Source organism: Carcharodon carcharias, chromosome 1 (genome assembly GCF_017639515.1).
Source record: "Carcharodon carcharias isolate sCarCar2 chromosome 1, sCarCar2.pri, whole genome shotgun sequence".
Lineage (NCBI taxonomy): Eukaryota > Metazoa > Chordata > Chondrichthyes > Lamniformes > Lamnidae > Carcharodon > Carcharodon carcharias.
The window spans coordinates 11,048,509-11,074,971 of NC_054467.1; the positions used below are offsets into that span (position 1 = coordinate 11,048,509).

The 26,463-nt window shown below is 43.8% G+C and overlaps 1 protein-coding gene across 1 annotated transcript in view; it reads right to left on the reverse strand.

The window, feature by feature from the left end:
- Window positions 1–226: 226 nt before the first annotated feature.
- The window catches only part of LOC121277357 (serine-rich coiled-coil domain-containing protein 1-like), an 898,837-nt gene continuing 872,600 nt past the window's right edge, over window positions 227–26,463 (reverse strand). Inside the window, exons 9-15 of the mRNA XM_041186774.1 lie at window positions 15,944–16,021; window positions 14,204–14,374; window positions 5,733–5,809; window positions 5,310–5,408; window positions 4,902–5,045; window positions 888–975; window positions 227–325 (exon numbers count right to left, since the gene is read on the reverse strand). Of these exons, the coding sequence (XP_041042708.1) occupies window positions 227–325; window positions 888–975; window positions 4,902–5,045; window positions 5,310–5,408; window positions 5,733–5,809; window positions 14,204–14,374; window positions 15,944–16,021 (756 nt within the window). The remainder of the gene's footprint in view (window positions 326–887; window positions 976–4,901; window positions 5,046–5,309; window positions 5,409–5,732; window positions 5,810–14,203; window positions 14,375–15,943; window positions 16,022–26,463) is intronic.

Consider the following 26,463-nt stretch of genomic DNA (forward strand, 5'->3'; position numbering starts at 1 on the left):
ATTCGCTTTTGCTTTTTCCTTCCTCACTCCTTGGAGCACTACTTTATCCAATAAGCAGCACATCAAAGACAATTAATGCAAATGAGTATCTTCAATAGCCTGTACTTGTTACACTGCACAAAGATGTCAGCTGTTGGTGGGAACTGGCCTCAAGGTTTATGTGGTGTTGGTGTTATTTAGTCGGATGTTAGACCCAAAGACTTTCTGGGTGGTGAGGTAGCTGGAGTCAGACGGCCGTTAGGTCTCCCAAAGCTCGGCTTCGAAGATACTTGCAAGCACGACATGTAGACCCCAGATATCGATTCTGATAGCTGGGAGTCACTAGCTGACAACAGGGGAAAATGGCGACACCTCTTGTGGGCTGGCGTGCACCACCACGAAGGCTTGGCAATGCTGAAAACCACTTCTTGCGCGGCACTTGTGGCAGAACCTGCCTCTCAAGGATTGGCCTCTTCAGCCATCAGCAAAGGTGTGCCATTCAAAGATACCACATCTGAAATGGGTTAATTTACTGCGTGCCTATCATATTTTGTAGATGGAAGGATCTGCCGCCAGTGTTATAGGGTACCTGAAACATGTCCGGCCATCGCCTTGAGTGATATTCAGGCATCACTCCAATTGCCATTGGCACATGCAAGGGGCCTAACACCTGTTTAAGGACTCAGAACTAAAGTTGCTCTAAAAAGAATGTGCAGAGCCTACACTGTGCGAACTCTTGCCTATTTTTCTCTGGATCCAACAGTCTGATCCTCAAAGGGCCCACTGGTCAGCGAAGACAGTAAACTTTTATTTCCACTTATCTCCAGGAGTGAATTAACTGCGTGCTGCTACTGGCTGTCTTCACTCCAGCTCTGCCATCTCCACCACCCAGCACCACGAGGACCTACCTGAGAGACGCTGTCATGGTCCATGTTGGCCAATTCAACACCGGATTCAATCAGCAAGCTACAATGCGATGCTGAATTGGTGATGTGGCTTGAGAACCAATTTCGGGCCAAATACTTTTTTGGGTGCACATTGTATTTGCAATGTCTATTTTGTTTGCGTATTAGGGTGCGACCCAAGCTCAATCCTACTAGTTCCACTGTCTTTGTGCCAACTTGCTGTTCCTCATCAGAGTTGTTCGTTTTTCCCAATATTTACACATGATCATCACAATGACACAGCCATGCCACAGAGCAGCTTAAACTCATTTTCTAAGTCTACATTTATTAAAATTCATTACTTTCCTTTGTAAACCTACTACAAATATTAAAAAACCTCCAAAGTTACAGCCAGCTGCATGATTATAATTCATATCCTTTAACCATAACCTTCACATGAATTTAACAACTCCAAATTAGAAGGTGCCTTCTCATGGGGCACCTTTGGCAAGGTCCCATTCTCCGAAATTTTGCACAGAACACACTTTGTGTTGTTCCACAAGCCAAGCCATGAGTCCCATGTGCACTGCTGACCGCTTCCCTCATCTGCCAGTTTGCTCCTGGGTACTAAAACAACTCGAGCTATAATGGATATGCCTGTCATTAACATCTGGCCATCTATTATACAGGATGCAAAGGTATAGGCCCGGCTCTTCTGTGAAACAGCGATCATCATCAGATTGCCACCTCGCTCAAACTTTTCCATGCCTAGGTGCTGCTCCAGATTTCTTGCTGGGTCTTCCGAGCCTGGTTTCTTCAGAAACACGGAGCACAGGGTGCCTTGGGGAACTCCATCGCAGTGCTGTAGAACTGGTTGGGTGGGGTGGGTGGGAGACAAGACTCACCCCTTTTCACAGCACTGGCTGTTGATTGATTAGGTTACATGAGAGCACATTATATAGAAGACAAGTAGCTTGTAGATAGCACCTAGTCCATGGGATTCCCTGGACTGTTTATTTTTTAAACACCTGAGAGAAATTTTCCAAAGTTTCCATTCCTTTGTCTCTAGATTCTTGCCTCTCCCTGGAGATAACATGGCTGTGGGGATATTTGAGATTTTCCCATTCATACAAGAATTAGAAGCAGGATCGGAGGCCATTCGGTCCCTCAAGCCCACTCCTCCATTCGCCAAGATCATGTCTGATGAAATGTGTGGCCTCGACTCCAGTGTCCTGCCTGCTCCCCATAACCCCCGACTCCTTTGGCGATCAAAAATCTAACCCGGCCTTAAATGTATGCGGTGACTGAGCCTCCACTGCTCGCTGGGGGAGAGAATTCCACAGGCTAATGACCCCCTAAAAGAAAAAAATTCTCCTCATCTCAGTAAACGGTGTCCCCTTGTTCTGGGCTCCCCAACAAGGGGAAACATCCTCTCAGCATCCACCCTGCCAAATACTCCTCAATCCATACAATTTCTTATAGATTATTTAGTGTTAATCTGTGGTACTCTTTTGAGTCCAGACCTAGACATGTCTTCCTCTCCTAACTACCCCTAAAATAGCCGAGCACAGGCTTCTTGGAAAACGGTTGGAGATTTTTCAGCAAATTCTGAATTCTCCATGAGTGTTCCCAAAGGCTGACAATAATAGAGGGACAGAACTTCCTGCGTTAAAAGCAATTACTGCCAATCAAACTCAGCCCAGGCCCAGGAGCCAGAGCAAATCATGCTTTACTGATTCCAATGCAGCTCATCATGAATCTGGCAGAGACATTGATCAGCAACCCACCAATCTGCCATTAGCCTCTGACTGAACTGTCCATCCCACTTCTCTTCCCCTGCTCCTAATCACTCCCCGCCTTTCAGCACCACTCCTGCTGAATGCTGACTCTCTGCACATAATCACATCACACTACACACCCACGTAGTTTGAACACACTGTTACGTGCAAATGTGTTTAATGTCCGCAGTGCCTCAGGATTTATAACAATGCAGTTACACGATCAAAAATTCACTGGCGAATGCTGAAAAACTTACCTTCTAAAACTAGCATAACTCCATATGCTAGTGCTAGACAGAAACTGTACAGAAGACAGTGTTGTAATGTCAGAGGACTGACGATATGAGACACCAGATACCTCTTGGTGTGGTGAGTTATTAAACCGATCATTGGATTCAGATGATGTCTTCAGCCATAAGAAACTCAGACATCTGTTCTCTAAGGCTAACCTATTAATTCAAATGAATGGCATTGCATAATGCCACAGTGATTTTCTGTTTTGAAAAGTGTGTTCTGCCATCTTTGACAGTTGAGATTTTTCTGCTTTTGAATGAAGTTAATGATATTCCAGCTGGTTACAATGCTACTGATGGTGCATGTGATTTGGGATTTCAAGGAATGTCTATACTATAGATTTTATAATGAGCAAAAAGCAGCACTCCCGTTCATGTCATCAATTATAATTCTATGTTCCAACCAGGGGCTGCTCATTATCAATGCAAGTTTCAAAAACTAATCTATCTTCTCCGGAAATACTTGAAAGCTGTTCATGTGTAGAAGGAGGCCAGTCGGCCCATCGCGCTTGTACTGACTTAATGAAAGAGTGATCCAATTAGTCCCACTGCACTGCTCTTTTCCCATGGCCCTGCATTTTTTTCCCCTTCAAGTATTTACCAATCCCTACTTGAAAGTTACTACCGGATCTGCTTCCTTTCCAGATTGTAATAATTTACTGAACTAAAAAAAAAAAAATTATCTAGTCTCCTCTGGCTTTTTTGCCAATTACCTTAATTCTGCATCCTTTGGTTACCAACCCTCCTGCCAGTGAAAACCGTTTCTCCTTCTGACTGATTGATTGGCAGTACCCCGAAGCGAGGAGGGTGCTTGCTGCACAGTACAGCCCATGGCAAGAACCTGCGCATGGAGCCTTTTTACTGCTGACCACCCAACTTCCCTTCCTTAGCCGATATTGTTAACAAACCCTCTCTCGTTAAGTATTAGCCCCCTCCTTCAAATCTGCTGTTATCAGCCCTTTCTACAACAACCTGTCATTCCTCCGTCTTCACAGCCCCCAACCCCCGCCTTAGCTAAATTTTGCCTTAAATCCCACAGATTTGACTTTAACCAATTAACATTCAGGCAGAACTCTTGTCAGATGCCTTCTGGAAATTTAGGGACAATTCAATGTAAAAGCAAAGCTTTTTGCTTCCTCAGCTAAGTCAAGGAGGTTAGTTAGGCAGGGTTCTCCCTTCTGAATCCATACAGCCTAATTTTTTCAAGGTTGTTATCATAGAAAAATATCTTCAAGTTTATACCGAACAATTTGCTCCATTTTTAACATGGCATTGAAGGATTACTGTTGGGACTGATACTGTCCACTTCCAATTTTTGTCCTCTTTTTGAATGAGCCAACCAGAGGTTCAGTATATCTTTTCAGTTTTAGATTTATTGGGTGAAATTTAATCACCACCCCCCCCCCCAGCATGTTTGGAAATTTGGGGGCGGGGTGGAGGTGCACTTCTTCGGGTGGGAGGGCTTTGAATGAGGACTCGGCTGCTTTCCTGCCTATGCCTGGGTGAAGTACGTGATGGGAAGGCCTGTGGACAGCCTTCCTGTCCTGTCACCAATTAATGCCCACTTACGGCCTCATCCTGCCATCATGGGCATTAACCCAGTGGTGGGCGGGGGACTTGTCATGTGGGAAGCCAGAAAAACAAACCCTATAGGTTGTTTGTGGGCTTCCTGGAAGAGTCCCTCATTGTCAGGCACTCAGTGGGAATTGGGAGCCTGCTGATAACCACACCCCTTCCCTGGCTGCTGACACCCCTACCTCATGCCACCACCAAAGCCCTCCAAACAATCCCCCTGCAACCCCCCGCCCCCCACCCCCATCACTCACTTGTGGCCTGGGCCTCTTGCTGATCCCGGGCCTCAGGCAGGTGCATTACCGGGAGCAGCCATCATTTCCACAGTGGCGCTGCCGAGCAGTGATGGGCAGGACTTTCACCCCAGACGTTCTTGATCCCGGGAGATGGCTCACCCATGCCCAGTTAATTCAGCAGATCTTCCCAAAGGAAGCTGCACGGTGTTCTCAACGGTTTTCCAGCCAGCGGCTGAGATCCCCGTCAGCTCCGTTAAATACCATCCATTGTATTCGAGTCCATTTAGCCTAAGTCTTGCATTGCTTTCATAACAATGTCATGGAATCATAGAATTGTTACAACATATAAGGAGGCCATTTGGCCCAATGTTTCGTGCTGAATCTCTGTAAAAGCAACTCAGCTAATCCCACTTCCCCTGCCCTTTCCCCATGACTCTGCAATTCTTTCCTGTTCAGATAACTATCCAGTTCCGTTTTGAAAACCACACTTGAATCCACCTCCACCGCCCCTTCAGGCATTGCATCCCAGACCCTAACCACTCACTGTGTAAAAAATATTTTTCTCACATCGTCAATTGCTTTAAATCGGAGCCCCCTGGCCTCGTCCCTTCTGCCAACAGGAGCAGTTGCTCCCAATCTAATCCATTAGTCCTGCCTGGGTTCATTCTATTTGGGAAGAACATAAGCCTAGAGATTCAAGCCTATACTCATCTGCCTTGCACTTGAATGGTAAGACCCGAGATGCCCCCAAGCTCAGGCCTCAAGCCTCATTAAAATGGCAATTGCATGGTGTGAGCAGATTGATTGGATTGCTGCTAGCGACACAGGTGTCCTCAGGTAAGGGTAGGGTAAGGTCAGGAGGAACACTCAGGTAAGCAAATGGGAAAAACTTATCTTATACAGAGTAGGTGGTTCCAAGAACTGTTTATACCGAGTGCAGTCAGTTCAGGCTGCCTCAGGGCAAATCAATCTGAAAGCGAGGGGACTCACATAGGTGCCTTATTTACATATGCAAAGGGCTGGGTGCCACTTTCAGGCTTGACATTTAATCGTTTCTCCTTTCCTTTCTTAATACAGAAGACAACATATATCCAGGAAGAAATGTGTACGCACTGCCTGTCCACAAAATTGGGTATTAGTAGGCCACCAATATGCCTGGGCAACTGGGGAAATTGCTGCTGAATTTAGAGGCCATGGTTGTTAAATGGATCCCAGCCAGATTGTGAAGTATGAAACTAGACACATATCCTTTTCTTGATCATAGCTTTATTCACAGAATGCAGCATTACATATCTCTGCCTCCTACTTACCAACCTCCAGTGTCCCAGCAATCCCTTTTCAAATGTTTTCAAGATACTTAATCAAGCAATACCCTTCTCCTGCCCTCCTGTTTATCATTAACCTTAACAATACAATTAACATAAAACTAATAATGGTTGTTTGGTAGTACAGAATTTGACTACTGCTGAAAAAAGAGATATGTCTAAGCTTTTCATCTTGCACTCATCAGGACACTCCTCTTATATGGGTGCTCTTATGAATGTCCTGATGAGTACAAGATGAAAAGCTTAGACATGCCTCTCTTTTTCAGCAATCCTAACAATGGCGTTTATGGCTTCCGTTTTGAATCGTTGGGAGAACAAGTCATTCAGAATTTAACCAGGAAAATATATCTTGCTTGCTCTCTCTGCCAACAGCCTAAATGTTAAGAATTTCCACATGAATGTTTAATATCTATAGCTTATACGATGGATAGCTGGTCTTTGCAACAACTGCCCTCCTTACAAAGAAAGGCTTGCATTTATATAAGCATTTTTCACAACCACCAAACATCAACAAAGTGGCTATAAAGCCAATGAAGTACTCCTTGAGGTGTAGTAGTCCCGGTTGCATTGTAGGAAACGCAACTGTCAATTTGTGCACAGCAAGCTCCCACACACAGCAAAGTGATAATGACCAAATAAATAGTTTGTTGTGATGCTGATTGAGGAATAAATATTGGCCTGGGCACCAGGAAGAACTTACCTGCTCTTCTTCAAATGTCATGGGATCTTTTATGTCCACCTGAGCAGGTAGATGGGACCTCAGTTTCATATGTCATCCTAAAGACAATGCAGTGCTTCCTCAATATTGCACTGGAATGTCAGCCTTGATTTTTCTGTTCAAGTCCTGGGGTAGGACTTGAACCAGGGACCTTGTGACAGAAACACCAACCACAGCAGACACTATAAACATCATTGTCTGTCTCTGTGCTATAATCCACCTTCATAATTTAAACTTCTTCGATGGCCCTAAATCTTTCTGTCACTGTGGAAAGAGAAACTGCCCTTTTCTCCCCAAAACACATCCACTTGCATATTGCACTACACTTAACACCTGGTCCTAGACACTGTTTGTAAGTTAGCTGCAGCATATCAGCTCCAGATGGAGCATTCCTTTGGGTTCAGTTTAAATGCTGCACAAGTTCCTCTTACCAAAGATACCAAAGATGCTATCTCCTCACTTTCATCAAATTTCTCAGTCTTGCTTGACTATTCCCTGAAGGGGGGGAAATAGCAAAAGCCTTTTTGTTTCACAAATCAGGCTAACTGAACCAAGAGTGATGATTAATCCACTACAGGTTTTAACAATCAAAGTATGTTTAAAAGCACAATAGTAGAACTAATCTTTGAATAATACAGAGCAGCCAAGAAAGCTTTATAATATTAATTCCATAAATATTCAGAGGCAGACTTCCAACAGGCAAGCAGATTTTCTTTTCTAATTACATTCTATGTAATCACGCAGCAGTTTAAACTTTTGAGTCACTGCTAAAAGAAAACATACAAAGCTAGGTTAATGACAATCTGAATGTACTTTTTATCTGTAGTGATAAAGATTACAGCAAAGCACAATTTCTTAAATAGATCAGTTCTACTAACCACAATTGCTGTTCAATATCAATGGATGAAGGCTTGGTGTATTTGTATGAAATTTCACTGCCCAGGGTTTCACAGAAATGTGTCAGCCATAGCTCAGCTACATAGTATTTACAGCACAGAAACAGGCCATTCAGCCCAAGTAGTCCATGCTGGTGTTTATGCTCCACATGAGCCTTCTCACATCGTTCTTCATCAGAAGGGTTGAGAACCACAGGATACCAGTTTAAGACGATGGGTAAAAGAAGCAAAGGTGTGACAGGCAGGAAAACTTCTTTATGCAGTGTGTGGTTAGAATCTGGAAGGCACTGCCTGAAAGGTTGGCGGAGGCAGATTCGGTCAAGGCCTTCTAAAGAGAATTGGCTAATTATCTGAAGAGAAAAAACTTTACAGGTGGGTGGGGCCGTGTGAATTGCTCCTGCAGAGATCCAGCACAGACATGGCCGCCTTCTGTGCTGTAACCATTCCATGACTCAAATAGGAGAACCTCACCATCTGCATGAGGTAGGGGCAATGCAAGGTCGGGGGGGGGGGCATAAAATCAGGGGGAGTCCTGATAGATCTACTCCTAGGCTATATCTCAGTATCAGGGAATTTTACCAATAGTGGATAAGCAAGGGGGTAGGAGAAGGGGTGGGGAGGTGTGTTTGAGGGGGTTGGACAGTCTTCCTGCCATAAGGTAGGAAGCCAATTTGAAAAGGTATAGTGTCACAAACACTTCAAGCACAGAAAATGGCTCATCTTCAAGGGGTAAGGACATTCTGGAAGAATGTGTTTTTTAAAAGATACTGTCCCTTAAAGGGTTAATGGAGGACTCCAACAGCTATTCCTGGAAAAGGCATCCTTTTACAAGAAAGGGTAATTAAGCAGTTGAAAAAAAAATATATAAACCTTTGACCCGGGTGGTCTGAGTGCAAAGGGGGTCACATGGGTTTTATGGCTCTGGGGTAAAAAAAAAATGCCTGGAACCATGTTTAAAAAAGTGGGTTTGCTTTTGCTTTGAGAAGGACCAACTGCTTGAGAAGAACGACAGCAGCCTTTTTGCAGTCCAGAGCCGGAAATGAAAATAAGCTGCTCCTGAGTTGCTCTACATACTGGAACAGAGGACCCTCAAGTCCACCTGAAAAGCAGTGCCAGGGAAATTACTTGTTTCGTGGATCAATGCTGAGAGACCAACCATTTAACCCAGATGCCATTTCAAGACCTCCACCATCTATCCTTTGCCTTTGAACCACTGACTTTTAATTTTTGGCAGAATTCCTCCATATCTATTTTATTTTTGTGTGTGTGTGTTTTTTGTGTGTGTTTTGTGTGTGTGTGTGTTTGCGATTTAGTGTATTTCAAAAGAGTAATATTCCATAGTGTATACTGATAAGCTTTGCCTTTCTTTTTGGCAAGACTGGTTTCAAAGTGAACTAATAAGCTTCCTGTTTATTAAAAGAAGTCTGGTTAAATTCAGTAGTGAAGGTAAATAATTGGCCATTTTGGTGAGTGAATGGAACATTTAAACTAACATTGCGACCTTTGGGGTAGTGGGGCTTAATCAACTGCAAACTCCTCCCATCCAGGTCATAACAACAGGCCTATTAAGAGCCATTTTACAAGGCCATCAGTGGATTGACCCCCAGCCCCACCGGGTGGGGAGGCCGCCGGCTGAATTTGAGCAGCAGCCCCCCCACCCCAGCGGTGGTCCAGGGAGGGAGATTTTTTAAGCGATGAGGGGGCTGTGGGCAAGGAAGGCAGTCAACAGCCTGAGGGTTACCACTGACCAGAAAATGAACACGACCACCCATATAAATACAATGGTTACAAGAGCAGGTCAGAGGTTGGGAACTCTGTGGCAAGTAACTCATCTCCTGACTCCTTAAAATCCTTTCCACCATCCACCATCTACAAGGCACAAGTCAGGAGTGTGATGGAATACTTTCCACTTGCCTGGATGAGTGCGGCTCCAACAACACTCAAGAAGCTTGACATCATCAGGACAAAGCAGTCCGCTTGATTGGCACCCCTTCCACAAACATTCACTCCCTCCACCAACAACGCATAATGGCTGCATGGCAACAACTAACCAAACCTCCTTCTACAGCACCTTCTAAACCCGTGACCTCTATCACCTAGAAGGTCAAGGGCAGCAGATGCATGGGAATTCCACCACCTGCAAGTTTCCTTCCAAGCCACACATGATCCTGACTTGTAACAACTTCGCTGTTCCTTCACTGTCACTGTGTCAAAATCCTGGAACTCCATTCCTAAAGACAGTGTGGGTGTACCTACACCACATGGACTGTGGTGGTGGCTCAGGGATGGGCAATAATACTGGCATAGCCAACAACACCCACATCCCATGCAAGCATAAATAAAGGTGGGTTCCTCAGGAACATATAAAAAGACCAGCTGAGTGTTATATTTTATTGTAATCGCTTAAAGAGATAACAACAGCATAATGGTCCTAAAGGTGAACTAAGGATGGGATTTTCCAGCCCTGCCCGCCGTTGGGATCGTCTGGTCCTGACAAAAGTTGATGGACTTCTGGCTGACCTGCCGCATAGCCCGTGGTGGGTCCCACCATGGCAGGGAAGCAAAATCCCAGCCTAAGACTCTAATAGTGGTTAATGAGTTTAATTACTTTTACTCTGTTTTGCATTCTACTGGTTTCAGCACTCTGCACAGAAAACAGCTTAAACTTTCCAGGGCTTTTTTTACCTTGCGAACATTTCTGTGCCAGCCGTGGCTTGGTTGGTAGCATTCTTGCCTCTGAGTCTCAAGGTTCCACCTTAAAGTCCCACTCCAGGGTCTGAACATGAAAATCAAGGCTGACACTACAGTTCAGCACTGAGGGACTGCTGCACTGTTGGAGGTGCCATCTTTTAGATGAGACATTAAACCAACGCCCCATTTGCCTGCTTGGATGGACGCAAAATGATCCCATGGCATTTTTTTTTAAAGAACAGGGGAGTTATTTACCACTGGTGTCCTGGCCAATATTTCTCCCTCAATCAGTATCACTAAAAACAGATTGTCTGGTCATTATTGCATTGGTGTTTGTGGGAGCTTGCAAATTGGCTGTTGCATTCCCTACATTACAACAGTGACTAGGCTTCAAAAGTACTTCACTGGTTGTAAAGCAGTTTGGGACATCCGGTGGTCAGGGAAAGAGCTTTTAAAATACAAGTCATTCTGTCCTTCTCAGCTGAGCACCCACATCGGTCAGACTTGCCTACTGCAGCAGTTTGAAACAGATTATAGTGACTCAGGTGAAATATTAAATGGGCAGCTGATTTGCTATCATCCAGCATGAATTTTGCACCCCACCCCAACACACCCCACCTTGTGTAACATTTGGCCCCTGACTTTCTGACTTAGTGGTAATATCACAGAACTTGTAATCCAGAGACCCAGGGTAATGCTCTGGGGACCTGGGTTTGAATCCCACCACGGCAGATGGAGGAATTTGAGTTCAATGCAAATCTGGAATTAAAAGTCTAAAGATGACCATTGTCGATTGCTGTAAAAACTCAGCTGGTTCACTAATGTACTTTAGGGAGGGAAATCTACTGTCCTTACCTGGTCTGGCCTACATGTGACTCCAAATCCACAGCAACGTCATTGACTCTTAAGCACAATTCGGGATGGGCAATAAATGCTTGCCTGGCCGGCGATGCCCACATCCCATGAATTAAAAAAAAAACCAGACCCAGGCCTGGGGTTCAAATGCCGTCATGGCAACTGGTGGAATTTAAGTGCAATAAATTAATAAATCTAGAATTGAAAGCTGACTCAATAACAGTTGACTGTTGTAAAAACCCATCTTTTTTTTATTCATGGGATTTGGGAGTCACTGGCTAGGCCAGCATTTATTGCCCATTCCTAATTGCCCTTGTTCAGGGGGGTATTTAAGAGTCAACCACATTGCTGTGGTCTGGAGTGACATGTAGGCCAGGCCAGGTAAGGGCAGCAGATTTCCTTTAGTGAACAGCAATGGTTTCATGGTCATCATCAGACTTTTAATTCCAGATTTTATTGATTTCAAGTTACACCATCTGCCATGGTGATATTTGAACCCAAGCCCCCAGAGCATTACCCTGGAATACTAGTCGATGACAATATCACTATGCCACTGCCTCCCCATCTGGTTTGTATCAGAAGAGAACTCCCAACAGGAAAAAGATGTCATGACCACTGAGCTGATCCGAATAATTGATTATCAAACTCGCTGACCAGAGAAATTAGTGGTTGGATATGTTTTTTGGGTCATACAGATACATAAACAACAATGAATATAAATAATGTACTTCATAGTTTGGACAAGCTCAAGAAGAAGAAGTGAAGTGGACTCATCTGAGATTAAAGCAATGTAGCATATGACTTTGTGACTCCATAAAAGAGATGCAGTAATTGCAATCAGGGATGTAAGTATCCATTTCTTATCATGCTGTCACTTTAGTAACAGTTTTCCTAAGTTAGTAGGTCAATTACACATCTGTATCTGTTATGATGCTCAAATCGCTCCACCTTTGTAACAACATGACATTCATGGTACCATCTGCCTGTGAAATCATTTAATTCACCAAGGCTTCATTGGTAACACCTCCCAAAGCTGCAAGCTCCACCACCTGGAAAGACAGGGGCACCAGATGCTTGAGAGCATCATCAGCTCCAGTTTGCCCTCCAAGTCATGCACCATCCTGACTTGGACGTATATCGCTGTTCCTTCATTGTTGCTGGGTCAAAATCTAGCATACAGCAACTGCACAGAAGGAGGCCATTCAGCCCATTATGCCCGTGTCAGCTGTTCGGAAGAGCTTTCCAGTTAGTCCTCCTTGGTTGGTCTTTCCTCATCACTCTGAAAAAGTTGGTTCTCCCAGTATTCATCCAATTCCCTTTTGGGAGTTACCATTGAATTTGCTTCCACAGCCCTTTCAGAGTAGTGCATTCTGGATCATAAATCGCTAATTAAAAGCAATTTTCTTCATCTCCCATCTTTCGTAATTACTTGAATATCTTTGTCCTCTGATTTCTGATCTTCATGCCAGTGGAAACTAATTCTCCATCCACACTCTATCAAAACCCTTTCTCATTTTCCCTTCACCTTCTCTGCTCTCAAGAAAACAATTCCGACTTCCTTATTTTCTCCACAAAACACAAAAAAAAATGGAGAAAGGCTTTATCTGATAAATCCTACAGTTCAAAGAAAAGTATGAAGGCAAGAAAATGGAAACGGAGAAACCTGAGATTGTTTTCTGATTGATCAAACCATATTGAATTACTGAGTGTTAAAGAGCTGTTCTATAATTACAACACCGGTATTATTATTGGTCCATGGGAACATTTATTGATGGGCTCTGCAGATCTAAATTATGCTTTGATTGTGGAATAAGGTTATCATTACAATCTGATGAGAAATACGCCTGATAATCAATCTGCTGGCTGCAAACGCCACAAGCCTAGCTTATTATCACATCATTGGCACAACTGCATCCAGTAGACCTCTCTAACAATTTACACTGCACAGAAGCCATCCATTTCAAGCCGCGGATTAACGCAATGTGTGTGTTTTGAAACCCCAAGAATGAACATTGCTTACAGACCATGGCAGGAAAATGTGTTTTTACCCTTCATGCTCCCATTGTAATGTTTGCATTCCATTTTATTACCATTGGCAAAACTGGTATCTGGGAATATGAATGAGGTTGAGTAGCTGCACTGGAAATCCCTTGGTTAGCAAACGAGAGAGTGATTTGTTACTGTAAGTCATGTTTCCTCATAGGAATATCTCAGGTGGGTGTCTGTGACCCAGGAACAATAATAACTGCACAATTATATGAAGCCTTTAATATACCAGAACACCTTGGTTTGTCATGGTAAGCAGGGACGAATAGCTCTCAGAAGCAGAGCAAGAATTGTGAGCAGAGTTGAGGGGAAATGACTGAGGACAAGGTTAAAGGGATACATTAAGGAGAGGGCTAATAACTAGGCAGAATATTGTATGATATAGAGTGTGAGCGGAGCAGTTTTGGATGCATTGGAGTTTCTGTAGACTTTAGCTAGCAGGGTTAGCAAGAAAAGCTTCACAGATATTGAGTCTAGAACTGATAAAAGAAATGGTGAAGGTTTCTATGATGATGATGGGAATGAGGATGGAGGCAAAGCAGAGTATTAGAGGAGACACTGTTAGACAATGGTGATGAAAGACAGGATTTGGACATTTAGAATGAAATAGGACACCAAAGCTGTTGCACATAGTTGAATGTCGGCTGAGTGAACAATTGGGAAAGATGAAAAAGGGACAGGGTGTGGAGTTTCTGTTGTGAACCAAACAGGGTGACCCTAGTCTCACCGATGTTACGTTGGCAGCAGTTCTGATTCCTCTATCCTCAATGACACACAGGCAGTCACACAGCACAGGACAGTCCTGGAATTGAGGGTTGTGGTAGAGAAGGAGCTGAGTGTAATCCCCAAAGGTTGTCTGCCTTGTGGGACAGCTACTAAATGATTTGTGTACCTTGTGTTGAGATTTTATTTGGAAACATAAAGCTTTACTTTGCATCCTCGTTCCTTGGCAATCAACTTACTCCTTGCCCTCTTCCCGTCCAAGAGGTGAAGTTGGCATATTTCATACACTTTCAGAATTGGGACCATATGCAGAGAAGTCAAATTGCTCACAGAAGTTTGGCCTGCAGAGTTGACAGCATAGTAACAGAACGGCTTTCTCTGAAATCATACGCATTTCAAAGTCATGTACAATCCTTCAGTTTCCATCATGGGTCTTTTCATTATGATAAAAGCATCCTAGGCTGAAATAAACACCTGATGCAGCAGGAAGGCTGCACTCAGGAAAACCTAGATCTAGATGCAGCTTAGCAGGCAGTTACTAAAAGGAAACAGCCCCTCTGGAAGGTCTCGCTTTTCTACCCATCAATTAGCAATGATAGCAATTGAAGCTTACTCAAAAATATAATCATAAAACTGTTTTTAAACAATCCTCTCCCATTCAGAATGCGTAGCAATGGTTATTATATTGGTAATACTTTTTAAAAAAAATTAAATAAAATCAGAAAGTTAGAGTCATACATGGTGAGACTACCTACATTTATTACTGGGTAAACTTCAGATCTAAATTTTATCGCAACTATATGTTTCTAACATTCCCCTAGTTTATATTCTGTATATTGTTACTTCAATCATGAAGATGTTGGTTAGATTTCCATTTCCAATTGTAATTAACTATGTGGCAATCTCAGATTTACATCCCTATTTTCTCAGCAAGGCCGTGATATTGGGGTTGCCTTGACTTAATAGGGCGTTCCACCTAATGACTTTGGAAGATCAGTTGTTTGTGTTGCAGCTGCAAATCCTGATAGAATCTAAAAACAAAACACTGCTGGTGAGGTTGACAGTAATGCCTTTTTGGCAAATTAATGATAGATATTTCTTCCACATCAAAGTCACTTCCTATGGACTCTATCAACACAACCTGCCAAAGTTTCAGATGCTATTTTGACCAGTCACGAGTCGATGGCTCTTTTTTCATTTCTATTGAACTGTTCCGTTAACATTTTTAAAATTGAGAGAGAGGGAGAGAGAGAGAGAGAGAGAGAGTGAGAAACTAGTCATGGTCTGAGGCCCACCAGGAGAAACAAGTATCTTCAGAAATGGCAATGGTTTCTTTACAGTTTGATTTGCTGTCAGCCATTCAAACCTGAACTAAGCTTGATACATAAACCTCGCTGTAGCATTCATTGCCGGAATGGTCACTTACCTTCAATGTTGAACAATGCCAGCCCTCTATGATTTACCACAGCCAGTATGATTGATTGAACCCACACTGTTGGCATTACTCTATGCCACAATACTCTAGCCAACTGGGCTAACTGACCCCAATCCAAGGGTCTCTTTTGTGATTTTGTAATGATACTTAGAACATCCTCATTTCAATTTGTCTAGTTTTAATATTTTATGCTCTGCAGTTTTAATGTGGCAAGATATTTATTTGTTGTATTTTAATTCCCTTTAACTCATTGCAGAGAATTTATGGGAACTGCTGCTTAGAACAAGTAATTAAATGCACTAAGTGTATTGCTGTTATATAAGCTGATCTGTAATTATCTCATTCTGAAACAAGAGACTGGAACCACAGAAGAACAGAAAGACTGATGTTATTTCTGAACACCCCATTAAACATAAGCATGGAAGCAACAAGCAGCACATGTAAATAGGGCAAGCATGATGTAAACAACAGTAAAGGATGAAAGTAGAGCAAACAAACAAACAATTACTCACGTCGTGACTGAGAATCTCTGTCTGCGTGGACTTGTCTGCTCGTGAGGAATGTGCCCTTTGCACACTTTGATTGCGATCCTATGACAGAAATTGTACATTGCTTATTGTTTGCACCAATACATATTTCACTCTCGTACATTTATGTAGCGCCTTTAACACCATAAAATCTGCACAAGGGAGAATGTCAAACAAAATTCGACACCAAACTATGTAAGAAGATATCAGGTCAGGTGACTAAACACTTGATCAAAGAAGTAGCTTTAAGGAGCACCTTAAAGGAGGAGGAAGAGATCGAGAGGCAGAGATATCAACAGAGGGAATTCCAGGGTTTAGGACCTCAGTAGCTGAAGACATGTCCACTAATGGTAGGACAATGAATATCAGCAAAATACACAAACAAGTCTTCTCTCTAATGCATACTCATCATACCTTGTATCATTTTACATGTCTCATTTCAAAAGTATATCAAAAGATCAAGAAAGTTAGTCACTTCATGATGACATTAATAATTCTGCCTACTTCCCCAGCAAGTGCGGGAGAGAGAAATTTATATGTTTAAGTTGTGAAAGAAAGGAGGAACGTGCATTTATATAGCACCTTTCATGACCTCAGGATGCCTCAAACTGACAGTGGGCACTATCACTGCCACCGGCGAGAGGCATTGGCAACCCTGTCACAATCATTTCTGGGAACTGTGTTGGAATGAAATCCCATTCAGGCAGTCTGGTGCCTACCATGAGGATTTCCAAATTTTGCAGGGTGGATGTCCCTGCTCCAAGAACTGCTGGCCAATTAGCAGCTCTCCAGCACCAACAGCGCAACCAGGAGCAATGGCCATTGCTGGTACTGCAGTCGGTCACCTGAGTACCAGAAAGAAGGTAAGTGGGGCAGGCGCACCGGGGTCAGTCAGGCAGGATTTGGAGAATGGTGGGGGAGTGGGGGTGGAGTCTTGCCATCAGCAGGTCCCTCCGTTGAGCAAAAGGTGTCTGAACAGGAGGGGCCTTCCCCACAAACAGGCCACAGATATGCCAAGTGGCTTGCCCCCATAGCATGCAGCCCTCAACCTCCCACTGCTGGCTCAGTGGTAGCTAAAGCCCTTGAGAGTATGCTTATGGGCCGCAATTAGGCCTTTGGACGGGAAGGCCGTCCTCAAACTCTACCTCCCCTTAGTATGGAACCCCTCCCCACCTGCCTCCCAGCCCATTCTCAGGGTGGGGAACATTAAATTCCACCCATGATCACTGCTGTAACGTAGGGTAATGCAGCAGCCATTTTGCATGGCAAAATTCCACATTCAGTGTTAAGAGAATGGCCAGTTACCCTGTTCTAATAATGCTAGGTGAGGGATAATTATGGAGGGAGATCTCCCCTTTTTTACATCCACTCGAGAGGGCAGAAGGGGCCTCAGTTTACGTTTCAGTGCTCATTCAGTACTACACTGCCTAGGTTTTGTGCGCAAGCCGCTTGAGTGAAACTTGAAGCATTTAGTTGCAGACCCCAGTAAACCCATTGGCCATAACAAGGATTATCCGCCAAATCACAGTTGTTACTAACTGGAACAGGTTACTTGAATGAAACAGCCCCCATCCACCCCAGCCCCTGATATTCCAGCGTTCTCAGCCTCATGTAACTATTTTCTCAACATTTCCTTCAGTTAATGTGTTACACAATTTTATTAAGGTATAATATATCTGCATTGTGATTTCAACTGTTCCTTACATGAACAGCTGCCAACATTTTGCACAATCTGTCAGGCAGGGCGATATATTTGAAAAGAAGTCTTTGTGAATCTGAAATAAGTCTTTTCTCCCCAGAAAAAAAATACAAGAACATGAATTAAACCTGTGCTGTTCCATTTCCAATTCAAAATTACCGACAGCCGCCACTGGACTTGGGTCGAAAACAAAAAGTGCTGGAATTTTCTGCCTAACGGGCAGGCGGGCCCGACCCAATCTCCGGCGGGCAGGGAGCCAATCCCCGCCAGAGAAGCGGGTCCCGCCGCCATTTTAAGAAGGCGGGCCAATTAAGGCCTGCCCAGCATGACGCCCGGCAGGAAGCGCTATGTGTTTCCTGTGAGGGCAGGGGGAGGATTCCCCAAACGCGAGAGTGCACTCTTTCACACATGTGCACGATAGAGCGCACATCTCCCTGAGGCTAAATGCTGCCTCAGGGAGATCACTTACACTTGTTCAAACATTAATAGAAAAATTTTAAAAATCCTTAACATGTTCCCCTCATGTGACAATGTCACACGAGATGGGACATGTTAATAAATTTCACTAAAACTTTATTAAAGTTTTTTAAACTCGACATGAAACCTTATCCCTTATGAGGTTTCATGTTTTTTCAGAAGCCCGCTGGGGCTCCTGGCCTGCCCGCCAGCCTTAAGGTTGGACTGGCAGGTCATTTAATTGTCTTAACTACCCTGTCAATGGCCTCAATTGGCCATTGACAGGTCGGCGGGCCCGCAGCTGATTTCGCTGTGTCCCTGCCTTCCTGAATATTTAAATGGGGCGGGATGATGTCGAGGGTTCCCTCCAATGTGATCCCACGTCATTTTGTGCATTAGCGAGCGGGCCCCACCCCTTGCTCGCTGACGGCAAAATCCAGTCCAGCAGGTCTGACAGCATCTGTGGAGAGACAGAGTTAATGTTTCGAGTCCACGTGACTCTTCTTCAGAACTAAAGAGGAACTTGGGTTGCTTGGCTTATGATGGATGGGTGCCGATATTATCTACAAAATATTGGTCTAATGGCAGATGGAGGTAATTTCTCTATTTGGATTATGTTATCTCAAGGCTGCCTTGTCGGGCAGTCAGAACTGTTCTAGCAAAATGTTGGTACGTTGGACCAAATGGTCTCTTGCTGCTCTTAAACTTTTATGGTTGTAAGCCCTGAAACTGTAAGGTGGACTGGAACCAGAGGCTAAATTGGTTTAAGACAATGACCTGGCACCTCCACACTATCTGGGATTGAATTCAGCCCAGGCTGGAGAGATGCAGATTCTCCTTGGCTAGCAGCAGGGGTTCCACATGAAAGCACAACAGTCAGAGAACAAACTGCAAAATAACGGCACCAATCGACAGGGAAGGTAGACAGCGGGAAACACTGTTGGGATCACTGCTCGATGCTGTCTTGTCTCTTGCCGGCTTTCCCAGGGACGGGCTGCCACAGGAATCAGCAGCCGGCTCCATGGAGGAGGGCGAATAACGAAGCCATGTAAGGCCCCAGACAAAGGCCATTTTCCTCAGCGCTGAGATTTTTCCAGGAGCCTGGCAATGCTGCAGGGGCAGCCTCTCATCAGGAGGTCAGGTGGCCGAATTAATTGGCTGCGTCAGGGGGTTACTGCTTCCTTAGTCTGCCTGCCATCCTTAGTTGGACGATGAACACTCAGCTGGTCAAGTAGGAGGCTGCCCTACGTGAAGTTACTGTGGTAGGCATGCTGAGGCCACGCGCATGGTTGACCACATATGTCAGGGGCCCCAGTGCCTTTAGGAAAATTCTGTCTAGGTTTTTTTATACCTCCTACAACAGCAACATTTTTTCAGAAATTATTTGTAGATCCATAGAAAACAATGTTATGAACAATTGATTAAAATTGGAGTCTCTGAAGTTACAAGGAATTACACAGAGTTTACAGCACAGAAACAGGCCAATCGGCCCAACTGGTCTATGCTGTTGTTTATGCTGCACATGAGCCTGCTCCCACCCTACTTCATCTAACCCTATCGGTGTAATTTATTCCATTCCTTCCTCCCTCCTGTGTCTTTTTAGCTTCCTTTCAAACGCACCAATGCTCTTCACCGCCATCACTCCATGTGGTAGCGAGTTTCACATTCTATCCACGCTCTCGGTGAAGAAGTTTCTTCTGAACTCCTCATTTGATTTATTGGTGGCTTATGTTACATTTACATCCACCCATTTTGGTTTCCCCGTGCAGGCAAAAGCCTTCCACCTTTTTAAAAACATCTCTGGATGGGATTTTCCAGTCTCGCCCCGCCGTGGGACTGCAAATTCCCTCCCCGATGTCAAAGGGCCTTTGGCTGGTCCATCAAATTTTTCGCCCCGCCCGTGACGATTCCCACCATGGGCGGGGCCAGAAAATCCCAGCCTCTATCAGGTCACACCTCGGCCTTCTCTCTTCTGGCTCATGTAACTTTTCCTAATCGAAATAACTTCTGAGCTTTGGCATCACCCTTGTAAATGTTTGTTAACAAACCTATATACATTATGCATAACAACATACATTAATACACAAGCTACATTTCTTGAAATTTCACAGTTATCATATAACGAACAATATTTAAAACAAAATCAAAATGATAGAATTTCTGAGTGGATGATTTCTAACTTCTGACTACTTTTTAAGAACATGAATTATGATTCAGTTGCTCAATGTATTCAGCCAAATCCTGAAAACCATTTACCAACATGGTTAGTTATGTTGTCTACAATTGGTCTTTGTACACATAATAACCTCCTACAATATTATAGCTGCATTCTGTTTCCATCACACATATTGTTGAACAAGCAGCAGGAGAAAGTAAAATAAAAAGACACTAATGTCTCATTACTTTCGCTAGCACAATTCTGGCATGCATCTCTGTCCCCACAGTGATATTAATTGACAAAAGGAAGATTGCTTCATGAATGGAATAAACTCACTGTGTACTCCGATAAGACGGTGTGCAAATTTTCAACTGCCTTACAAAGAAACAAAGAGTTATAATCATTTCTGTTGACAGTTTTAATATAACATTCAGACCATTAAAGTTTTAGTGGTCTTTTTTGCAGGGATCTCTTTCAGAGCTATAATAAAGCCTATAAAAGTGACTTAGGATATTGCACCATCACTCGATATATTATTAAAGCTTTTCCCTGGAAATAAAAGATTCATAACCCACAAATGCTTCAAGCAAGTCTGAACTGCTATGTTATTTTGCACAATTGGAGAAATACATGGAATGCATCATCAAGAGTGGGACATTCCATTTGTTCTGTGGATGATTTAGCCTTGTTTTCATTGTGTAATTGGTGAAAGATAAGAGAGTGAAAATAACAGCTAATATACACAATCTTTAATAAATATATTACTTATTTTTGGTTTTTACTTCATGGCAAATTAATAATAGTTGATGTGCAGTGATTCCAAGGGTGGTGTTTGCAAAATGGAGCGGGAACTGAAGCTACACATAATAAAAACTGTTCATTTTCTCCTGTGTTTTTGCAGCTTGTCCTTCACATGAAGGGTTACATGAATCTGTAATCAGCTCTGGAATCAATGACAGTGCTAACAAGAGAAAATAAGCATTTGTGTGAAGTAACATGTGGTGTATTTAGAGAGACTAAGAACTTGACAGTGGTAACACTGAGAGGCGGCCCCTGGGTAGATTTATGTTAGAGTAATGGCAAAATATTAATTGCCCCCAACTGTTTTCCTCTCCTCCTCTCTTGAGACCAGCAGCTCATGCTGTGTAAAGCAGAAGTCCAAAGGAGCATAATGCATCTTTCCTTTGTCAACTTTCTAAAAAAAACGTAGTGTTCCAACAGATTGCCAATTAATAGCAGCAAGATAGAGAGTGAGAAAATCATAGACTATCACAGTACAGGAAAGGCCATTTGTCTGGTCATGTCTGTGTTGGTGTTGCTTCCCACAAGCCTCCTAATCTAACTCCATTCTCCCATTCGCTGTCCACACCTTTTGATATTCAGAAACTATCCAGTTCCTTTTCAAAAGAATGTATCGACCTCTGCTTCCAAAATAGGTTTGTGGCAGAGAATCCCGACAGGGTAGACACAGGAAGGATGTTCCCGATGGTGGGGAAGTCCAGAACCAGGGGTCACAGTCTGAGGATATGGGGTAGTCCATTTAGGACTGAGGTGAGGAGAAATTTCTTCACCCAGAGAGTGGTGAGCCTGTGAAATTCGTTACCACAGAAAGTAGTTGAGACCAAAACATTGTATGTTTTCAAGAAGGAGTTAGGTACAGCTCTTGGGGCAAAAGGGATCAAAGGGTATGGGGAGAAAGCAGGAGCAGGCTATTGAGTTGGATGATCAGCCATGATCATGATGAATGGCGGAGCAGGCTTGAAGGGCCGAATGGCCAACTCCTGCTCCTAGTTTCTATGTTAATCCGATATTCAGAGGATTCCACATTCTCACCCTTCACTGTCACTGTTGGCGGAATTTTTCAGTTACCTTAACCCTTACATGACCTTGAAGACCTCTAATCGGTCACCTATTAGCTTTCCCAGGTCCCGTGGAGAAAGCTCTTACTTCTCAATATTCTTTCAATATCAGATATATATAAGAGCATTAACTGCTGTTTATGCTTTTGTCAGTTCTAGTGAGTTCTTGCTCATTACCTTTAATTAAGCTCTTGTTTGTCCTTGTGTCGATTTCAGTTTAACACGTCAAACAAGTCTGTCATTCCTAGGAACTGAATTTCACACAACATCTGTCCATTTAACATGTATTGCAAGGTGGAACAAGCTTTGATGTTCTCATGCTGCCTATTAATTAATAATATACAGGTGCATTTTTCTCGAATGGGATTATCCATGAATCACAACTGTTCCTACCTAACAAACAGAGAACGGCACCAATATTCTTCAGTGCAAACCGATATTCAAGATAAAATAAATTGTCGTTAAATTCGATAGCCCCAAAGATGGGCACAGGGAGTGCAATGTGCCATGAACTCTCACCTGTTCACTGTCTAACTTTGTGCCGTCTGCTCATTCCAATGATTTCAGTGCCCAGCTGGCACAAACCGTGCTGTTAATTGGCTTTATGCCTGAGCAAAGGGCAAATATCCTAAGCGGCTAGCACCACTTAAAGCTTGCCTAAGATGCTTAAAATTAGCCTGCTCCTTTTAAAGGGGAGATGCAATGAGGCTAGAGCAGATGTGGGCAGTTGTGCAGGAAGAGACTCTGACCTGGAAACATTGAACAAGGGCACAACATGGGGGAGAGTGGTCTCCAGGGTTTTTAGATGCTGCACTGGAGGCTTTGGCAGAGGCGATATAATGGAGGAGAGCTGTGCAATATCCATACGCTCAGAAGGAAATAGATAGCAATGCAGGTTAATCCCTAAGGATTTGGATGCAGGTTCTGCAAGAAGCTCAATGATGTCACACTAGCAGTCAAGGTCAGTGTATGCAATTTTAAAGGCAATATCCCACCAATTGCACCATTAGGCTCACAAAACTGCTCAGTTCATCGTTCCCCCATGACAGCCACCAATAACCTCTATCAATCAGGAATCAAACCTGACATTCATATGCTTCACTGTACTCTCACACATTAGCACTGCTGCACTTCTCTCCCAGGATGACAGCATATCCTTAGGGAATGTTCACTGCCTGCGTGCTAACCAATATGGTCTCTGGCATGATTTGTCCCATAAGTGTGCGCAGGCCCTGCAGGTGTCATTTTAGAACACTAAAAGTGCCCCCAAAAAGGGTGCAAACAACCCCAATTTCTCACACAATATCCTACATCATTGCCTGCAGAAGGGTATTCTAGTAGGCAGCTGGTTGGCAGGTTTAATGAAAATGGAGGAGATTGTATATGTGGCTATTCTCTAGACATATGCTAAGAGACACCATTTTCCAGTAGAACAGCTGAAATTCATCAACCCACAACCTGCTCCATTTTCAGAAATTCTGTGCAGCCTGAATAGTGCAAGCAAAGTGACAGCAACAACAGCACACCTTTGGTACAGAACAATGACCCAAGATGTTTCACAGGAGCCCGATCCATCAAAATTTCATACCACTCCATGGAAGACGCTAGAGCAGTTTAGTGAAAGCTTAGTTGAAAGAGGTAGGTTTTCAGGAGCTTTTTAAAGGAATTGAGAGAGCCAGAATGGTGCGGGGAGACAATTCCAGAGCCTCGAACCCAAGCAGCTGAAGGCAAGGTTGCAAATGGTGAAGTGATTAAAATTATGGTGCCCAAGAAGCCAGATTTGAAGGGGTGGAGAGTTAGATGTGCTTGCATAGGTAGGGAGCAGTGAGAAGTTGAAAATGCAGGTATTGTTAAATTGGCAGCCAACGTTGGCCAGCAGGCAAACTGGATTTGGTACAAATTAGGATGGAATCATCTTCAATTGAGAATTAAAATGGTTGGAGTGTAAAAGCAGAATTCCACTAATTTCTGAGAGTTGCCAGCCAGGGAGTTAGGTTAAAAATGCCTCCAATTACTCTCTGGATTGATATTGAGTACGGGGGGCAAATGCATGGAGACATCACTTCCACACATTCACACACAAGACTAAAAGCTGGGTAAATTGGGAAAGTGCCTCTCGTTGACATTGACCAGAAGCGTTCAGTTTAAGCTACAGTTGAGTTAAATAATTTGAGCAGGATAATGATTCAGGCATTACAATTAATCTCAATGTTCCACAGTCGAGAAGAACATCAACAGGGAATCCTGATCCTGACCAGCCCAGATCGAAAGTGTAACCCTTGCATGAAGACAGTATTGGGCTGGCTTGCAATAACTTGAAGACTGAATCTCCTCTGGTATACACAAAACTTCCTCTTATTTGTAACTAAATGTTCTTAAGATGCATCTTAGCTCATGATCTGCCTCGGGAACAATTCCATATTGACTGAATATTCTCAGTAAATGGTCATCTTAGCACTAAATCATTCTAATTTTTCTCGAATGCAAATGGAGACTCTCCCATTTATTTTCAAGTCTAACGCCACAGTGGAAATTGCTCTTTCTTTCCAACATTTTTTGGTGTCAGGGGCTTTCCATTCATAGCAGGCAGCTGCAGTCAGTCGCCTGGAGCAGCAGGAGTTAGCGCTGCATCTAACCACTGAGAGAGAAAAGAGAGCAAGGGAAAGGAGGGACGGGAGAGATGGTACGAATGGAAGGATTTGCATTGACACATTACCTTTGTGGGAATGGTAGCACAGTGGTTATGTTACCAGACCAGTAACCCAGAGGCTGGGACAAACAAGCCGCTGATCTTAATTCAAATCCCACCATGGCAGGTGGGGAATGTAAATTCATTTAATTAAATAAATTTGGAACAAGATGCTGATATCAGTCATGGTGACCATGATGGTGGATTGTTGGGGGAAAAAATCCCCACCTGTTTCACCAATAACTTTTAGGCAAGGAAATATGCTGTCCTGGGCTAGCCTATATTGGACTTCAAACCCTCAGCAATGTAGCTCTTAACTGCCTTCTGAAATGGTCGAGCAAGATTCTCAGCTATTAAGAAGGCAAGCCCAGCACAAAGGTAATGTATCAATGCAAATCCCCTTTTCAAGGGGAATTAGGATGGGCAATAAATGCTAGGCCACTGTGATATCCAAATCCCATGAATGACTAAAAAGAAAATCATGATTTCACAACATCCCAAAAGAACTTTACTGCCATTAAAGTACTTTTAAAGTAAGTGTTACAATGTAGGGGATACAGCAACCACTTTGCATTCGGCAAGTTCTCACAAACAGCAATGAGATAGATAATGAGCAGATAGTCTGTTATCATGATGGAGGGACTGAAGTTGGCCTGGACGCCAGGGAGAACTCCCTGCTCTTTAAAACAATGGCAAGGGATATTTTCTATCTAACTCAGAGAGCAAGACACCTCATTTGAACAAAGGAGCAGAGAGGAGCGACATACAATGGGAAGGAGATGAAGATTGAGCACCTATGGCCAGAATATTGCCGTCAGCATGTGGGGGCGGGCCCGACATGCCAATGCGCAAAATGACGTGCAATGACCTTGGGCGTGCGTCCCGATATCATCACGCAACATTTATATATTTTGTTTGGCGGGCTCGCGCCACTTAACTATCAACGGCCTATTAAGGCCATTAAAAAAACAATTAAAGTTGTTAGCAACGCTGCCTGTCCAACCTTAATGCTGGTGGGCAGGCAAAGAGCCCAAGCGGCCTTCGCATATTTCAGGGAACCTCATCCACGGGCAGGATGAGGTTTCCTGAAGGTTTTATAAAATCATTAATTAATTTTTGCTCAATTCACAAACAGGTCCCAGCTCATGTGACACTCTCACATGATGGGAAATGCTTAAATTATTTTTTCCTCCTTTATTAAAAAGTTTCACTCTCAACTTAATCTCCCTGAGGCAGCTCCGTGCCTCAGGGAGATAGCTGCGCTCTTTTCTGCTCAATCCCTCCTCCCCCTGCCTGCACAGGTAGCGCGCTACTGGCCATGTGTCACGCTGGGCGGGCCTTAATTGGTGACGCGCAGCCGATTGCGGGCAGCGATCCACTCCGCGCCCGCCTTCTCCCACCCAGCCCGCCTGACATAGATACGTTTCTGGCTGACGTGACCTGAAAAGAGACTCAGTTAGCAACATAGGAAATAGGAGCAGGCGTAGGCCTTTTGGCTACTTAGGGCAGGATTTTCCACACCCGCCCAGTGCCACGATCTTCCAGTCCCACCGCAAGTCAATGGACTTCTGGCTGGGGCGCTGCCTCACCCACGGCGGGTCCCACCTGTGATGGGGCCAAAAAACCCTGGCCTTAAGCCTGCTC